Source organism: Galeopterus variegatus, unplaced genomic scaffold (assembly GCF_000696425.1).
Source record: "Galeopterus variegatus unplaced genomic scaffold, G_variegatus-3.0.2 Scaffold4615, whole genome shotgun sequence".
Classification (NCBI taxonomy): Eukaryota; Metazoa; Chordata; class Mammalia; order Dermoptera; family Cynocephalidae; genus Galeopterus; species Galeopterus variegatus.
In genome coordinates, this window is record NW_007730726.1 from 148,227 (window position 1) to 154,480 (window position 6,254).

The 6,254-nt window shown below is 41.2% G+C and overlaps 1 protein-coding gene across 4 annotated transcripts in view; it reads right to left on the reverse strand.

Annotated features, from left to right (window-relative positions):
• Nucleotides 1–2,877: 2,877 nt before the first annotated feature.
• Nucleotides 2,878–6,254, reverse strand: part of FBXO25 (F-box protein 25) — a 90,689-nt gene continuing 87,312 nt past the window's right edge. For 2 of the 4 annotated variants that reach the window (XM_008587987.1, XM_008587988.1), the window contains exons 10-11: nt 4,258–4,284; nt 2,878–3,259 (exon numbers count right to left, since the gene is read on the reverse strand). In XM_008587987.1, the coding sequence (XP_008586209.1) occupies nt 3,170–3,259; nt 4,258–4,284 (117 nt within the window). In that variant the 3' untranslated portion in view covers nt 2,878–3,169. The remainder of the gene's footprint in view (nt 3,260–4,257; nt 4,285–6,254) is intronic. The other 2 variants (XM_008587989.1, XM_008587990.1) reach the window with 1 other exon arrangement.

A 6,254-nucleotide genomic window follows, 5' to 3' on the forward strand; every position in this document is an offset into this window, starting at 1 on the left:
TCTGCTCTCACCCCTGCTGTTCAACATTGTACTGGAGGTTCTAGCCAGGCAACTTTAGGCAAGGAAAAGAAATAAACGGCATCTAGATTGAGAGGAAGAAGTGAAGCCATGCCTATTTGCAGATGACATGATTTTATAGGACATCTACAAAAATACCATTAGAGCTAATATACTATTTCAGCAAGGCTGCAGGATAGAAGATTGATATAAAGAAGTCTTATTATATGGGTTTGGTTCTAAAAGCAGTATTAAAGCAAAAATTGTACACAGTCAATTGTACACAGATCTGTAAAAATTGACCACAAACTAGACAGTTTTCTGTATACAACCCAGTACATATATATTTATAATATATACACAGATATAGTCTATTATTTGGTAAACTATTAATGAATTGCGGCTGGTTGGCTCTTTCTGATTTGTATATATTCACAGATTAGGTGAGAAGAATGTCTTTTCAAATCTCAAAATAGGCAAAAGGAAGTTGTGACTGGATGTCAACACAGACCCCAGCTTCCTGGCCCCGCTGGGCAGGCTCTGAATGAGCAGCACTAACTGAGACAGGTATGGGGAATGCCTCTAGATCCCATCTGTAGAGAGTCTCGTGTCTTTGTCAGGAACAAAGGGCATGCGAAACTAACTGCCCGGTCTCAGGCTCCTAGTGTCCTGAAATCTCCGATTCATTGCAAATAAATGAATCAAAGTTTAGTTTAATCCAACAAGGAGTGGGATCCCTACTTTTGGCAGGCTGTCTAGCAGAACTTGTATTCAAAGATACCATTCAAATGTGTAAATTCATGATTCCTCTTCTCATCTTTCTGTTTGGTACTGTCTGATCTTCTGTAAATAATTGATCTGCCTCAAAATTGTCTTTATTCTAACTTTGTTTATGCCCTCCATTAACCCTTCAATCTCTTCCTAGCAATGTGAGTCATCCGTCCCACTCATGTGACTGGCCCCCAACACTGCATCCCCTTGTGCACACCTGTAGTAGGCTGTGCCAGCACACATTTACGGTTTGGGATCAGCTGCAGCCATTGACTGCAGTATATGCCAATGGGGTGGAGTAGCTGGAATCCTGTCCCTCCACTGTTTTTTTTTTTCCTGCTCAAATAATACAAGTAAAATGTATGTATGTATACAACCAAAGAGCGTCGTAACAAAAGGTATATGACAAATTGGGGAAAGAATTGTAACTTCAAGAGGTTAATATCCTTTTAGGGAGAAACTAATATAAAGAAGATCAGCACCCCCCCCCCAAAAAAAACCCCCAAATGGCCAAAGAAACAGAAGACATGTTCAACCTCACAATAAATCACACATTAATTCTCCACTTACTAAAATAGCACCAAAAGAAAAATAAATAATATCCATGCTTCAGGGATAATGCTCCCTCTCTTAGATTATAACAATTTCTATTCTCTCAAGCAATCTGAAAATACATGCTAAAAGCCTTAAGAAAAGTTTGACTCACTACACTGGGTCTACTTCTGGCTTATCATGAGGAGAGAGTCACATACACAAACATTTATGTGTGAACATGCATCAGAGTTACTGATTTTAACAACAAAACTCAGGATCCACCTGAATGTTGTGATGATGAAGGTTGTTCCATCTCTATAATACGATGCAGCCAATAAAAAATATATTTTCAAATAATGTTAAAGATACAGGTAAACTTTTCTGAAAAGAAAAGCGCTGGTTATAAAATTAAAACGGCATATGGGATGTTTACAGTTTTATGAAAAACTCCTTCTCCAGTGTATACACACAGAAGCCCTGGCTATTTGCAAGGTAGCTGGAAGGAAACTGCAATTTGGCAATTAAGAAGCATATTCTTGGCCACTCATGTCAGTTCAGCACAGAATGTGGAGCTGAAAATACAAAATCTTTTTTGATCCATATTTAAATTATGCAAAATTATAAATTTTAATATGCTTAGAAAAAAATTTAAAGGAAGTAGAAATGATTTGCTTGGGTCCCTTGACTCTATTCAAAGAAGAAAATATACAACAATACATTTCTACCCTATAGCTGTGAGGGACAATTTTGCATATTTTTTTTTTTAGCAAGAACAGTTAACTTTCGGTGGCAGGATTATGGGTGATTTTTATTTTCTTTCACATACTTTTGTATTCAAAATTTTCTAAAATAGACATGCATTATTTTAAAAACAAAACAATATTTTAAAGATTTAAATGATATCAAAATCATTAAAACTACATTTTTCAGCAAGATGCAAAACTGGTAAAGTTAAATCAATAAACATGATTTATTACTTTGTCTATGAAAGTAGTTTCAACACAAGTAAAGTTTAGACTACATTGGGCTGCTCCTGACTCAGTCTTGGCAAATGCTCCAAACGTGGGTTTGGTCCCCTCCTTGGTCCAGATGTGAATACACAGACTAGCCCCCACACTAGGAGCTCCCAGGAGCACAGAGCCCACCATACCATTGTCAGGCTGTGGACAGTTGGCACAATTTACAACCTGATTGATAAACACTATGATGAAATATGGCCAGCATTTCCCTAGGTTCATTGTATATTTAAAGAGGACTCATTTGGGCACAACATATGCAGTTGTTAAAATACATTTTAAGAAAAAATAAATATTCTGCACAATATATTTACAAGGATCAATTGTTGTGTCTCCCAACCCCAATTACCATAAAACTGGGAAACAATAATTTGACAATTAAGAAGCACAATCTTGGCCATTAGTGCCAGTTCAGAATGATGTGGGGCTGAAAACCCCAAATCATTTTTGAACCATATATAAATATGCAAAATTTCAAATTTTAATATGCTTAGAAAGAAAGAAGTTTTTAAAGAAATAAAAATGATTTTGCTTGGGTTCCTTGACATTTTTGAACCATATATAAATATGCAAAATTTCAAATTTTAATATGCTTAGAAAGAAAGAAAAGTTTTTAAAGAAATAAAAATGATTTTGCTTGGGTTCCTTGACCCCCTTCAAAGATGAAATTATGCAACAATGCATTCCTACCCCTTAGCTTCATGTTCTCTCTGGAAGCACAGGCCTCACAGGACGCCACTAGTCACCCACCTAGTCATTGCTTTTGATCACAAAGAACATTTACTACCAGCTATCGCACAAAAATCACAATGCACAACCTTTGACAGGGACAGCAGGGGTGAGGGCTGCCTTTAAAATTTGAAGAGATCAATGAAGTGCTGTGGAGACACGGGCATGAAGCAGCTGTCGGGGTCGGCCGCAGTACATGGGTGTCCCGAGTCCTGTGGGGAGGAGAGAGACACAGTTAGGAAAGCTGTGTCACCACCGTCAGCCACATCTGGAGAGAAGCCATCAGCTGTTTAAGTGGACTCTGGACCCCACAAAGGTTTATGGACAATAACTTGGATGAGAATTATTAAAACAATGGCAGCCACAGCAGTTTCTCAGTAGAGATTTCCTGTGGAATTTCTGCTCACATGGAGGAAACAGGTGGTCCCAGTCCCAGAGTCAGCCCTGGAAAGCTGTGCCTGGCCCTGAGTAAGAGGAGCTGCTGCCCCGCATGATGCTACCCCAGAGCCTACGTGGCAAAAAACGAAACCACTGGGGCCTTTCTGCCTCTCCGATCCTGGCCTTTCCTAGGACTTCCCTCTACCTGTCACTCATCCCTTTAATCAGTATGGAGGCTCCAAGAACAGGCCAGGAGGTGCAGATGTCAGCCCACCTGAAGCTCCTGCTGCAGAGGGGGCATCACACGTCACATTGGACGTCTGCTGCAACAGCAGGGTGTGAGGTGCTAGCAGCACTCATGCAACCAAAGATCCTGAAGTATATTTAACAGGAGAAGCAACAAAAGAAAAATAAGTATTGTGGAAGAAAACCGACAGAATCTTAGGAGGACCAGAGACTGTGTGAGGTCAGTGCTGGCCTCCCCACAGGCCCCTGCCTGGCATGTCACCCCCTGAGGTGCTATGTGTAGCATCTTCTATCTGCATGAAGTTTTTATGGACAAGTTACAGTTTTCCTTCAAGTTTGAGTGTTTATCCATTGGGTGCTAGTCTGCTCTGAGGTATTTCATGGCAATACTCTGGTTCTTTTGAAATGATCAGAGGGGCAGCTCATCAGTCTCTGCGCAATCCTGAGACTGAGCTCAAGTCTGCAAGAGCCGAAATCTACTTGCGACTGTCTACCAGGTAGGGACAAAGATGATGTGTAGGACATGCAACCAACTCGATGTTTTGTTTATCCCAAATACAGCATGTGTGGTAAAATATGGAAGTACCTTGAATAATAAAGCAAGATGGTAGTCCTTTGAGATCATGAAGAAAGAATCAGGAAGGAATGCAGTGAAGGGAGGGAAAAAAGGAAAAATTAAGATTAGAAAGAGCCGGACTATATTTTAGGCATTTAGGTTTGATGCATATTTCTTATGAAAATAACTAAAAACATCGGGTAACTAAATTTGGGCAATACGAAATATTGTTAAAAGTAAGCACACAAGGTACCATCAGACACCCCAAATTTCCACATGACTTATACAGTCTTATGACAAAAATATTTCCATTTCATTTTAGGTCTCTCAAATTGACAACTAATGAGCCTGAAGTGCTAAATCTTCAAAATTGTTCACTGAAAAATATATAAAGCAATGCTGATGTTTCTATGTGCAGTTTATATTGAAAAGTTTATAATAGCTTCTTTTGGACAGACCTTTATTCCTTCTTTAATGGAATTCCTTCTCTGTTGGAATTTTGTAAGGGTGCAATCTACGCTAAATAATGCACATTGATTCCATGTGCGCCCAGAAGCTATGCAGCAACCTCCATCTTTGACACTTCTGTTTCTCAAGGCAAGACTGGCCTCCGCCTGCTGCTTTTCAGCATGGCAGTGCCTGGCACCCTGCTGTCCCTTGCCCTGCTGCTGCTCTCCTGTGCTGTCTTCCCTGGCTAGGGGAGGTTCTGTCTTGTCCCTGCTACTCATATGGAAACAGTTCACCAGCACAACTAAGACCACTGGACCATGGATCTGGGAGCTACGGCCTCATTTGAGATCCCAGCTACGACTTTGCTCCTGATGCCCACATGGGCCTGCAGGGTTAACGCTGGGTATCCTGTCCTTGATTTTAGCAACTGACACACTGAGATAAAAAAGGGACATAGAAATGCCAAATCCTCATACTTGCTTCCCTAACCCACCCTACAAGTCTACAGTTTTTAACAGAGGTTTCATACAGTTGGGAGAGTGGGGAGGAGTAAGGACTAAACAGTCACGCACAGCTCTCCCTTTCTCAGGCACCCTTGATGACCCTGGGTGGGGGTCACCTCAGAGGACCCTCACGAGGACTACTGCAGTCAGTCTTGGGCTGCAGAGTTAACTCAGCTGAGTTACTGTACAGACTGTTGGAGGTTTTCTGATTAAGGCAGGTAGAAAAGTTAGAAAAATAACTCCAAACGGTGAAGCCAGAACAGATGGAAAACCAACTCGGGAGCAGGTGAAGAGGTTCTGTGGTGATAACTGGTCACTGGTCAGAAAGCTCCAAATATATCTTCTGTGGAAAGGGTTAAGACACCTGATATGGAGTGAGACAGATGCACAGCCATGGTGACAAGGTGAGGCCCATGACAAGTCTGAGGGTCAGGTAAGGGTTTGGAGTCGCTCACCCCCCCCACCAATTTATTTTAGTTTTTCAGTCAACACAAGATATCTATTGGGATACTGAAGAAAATGAGTAGTAACAGTAGATACCATTTTCAGAGCACTATGTGCCAGGTACAATAATATTTAATCTTCACAACTCTGCATGGTAGTTGTGAGACTGGCAACCCGTGCCACAGGAATTGGGACAGGTCCGGCTCTGCCTGATTCCAAGTCTGTGCCTTGCCCACGAGGCTGCCTGCCTTTAGAAAGCTACGCCAGGGAAAGCACTGCAGAGCAGACACCAGGCAAGGTAGGAAGAGACTGATCTTTTTAAAAACATTTTCAGACACAGATTCCGAAATAAAAACATGGACTGCAACCAATGCTGTCTGGAATGATGTTTGGTGGGAGTAGCTGAGCAATGACCACTCCCTGAGGCCAGCTCTAAAGCCCGCTGTGGCCATGGAGTATGACATCACACAACCTCCAGGGACAGGAAAGGAAAGTTACAGAAAAGACCAGCAAACTCTTCATTAGGAAAGGTATGTTCTGACTTTTCATAACATAATGAAGTAAGGTAGGAAGGTTCACTGAATACAAGAATTTCCAGGTAAATTCTTTTAGAAAGCTAAAAATCATCTC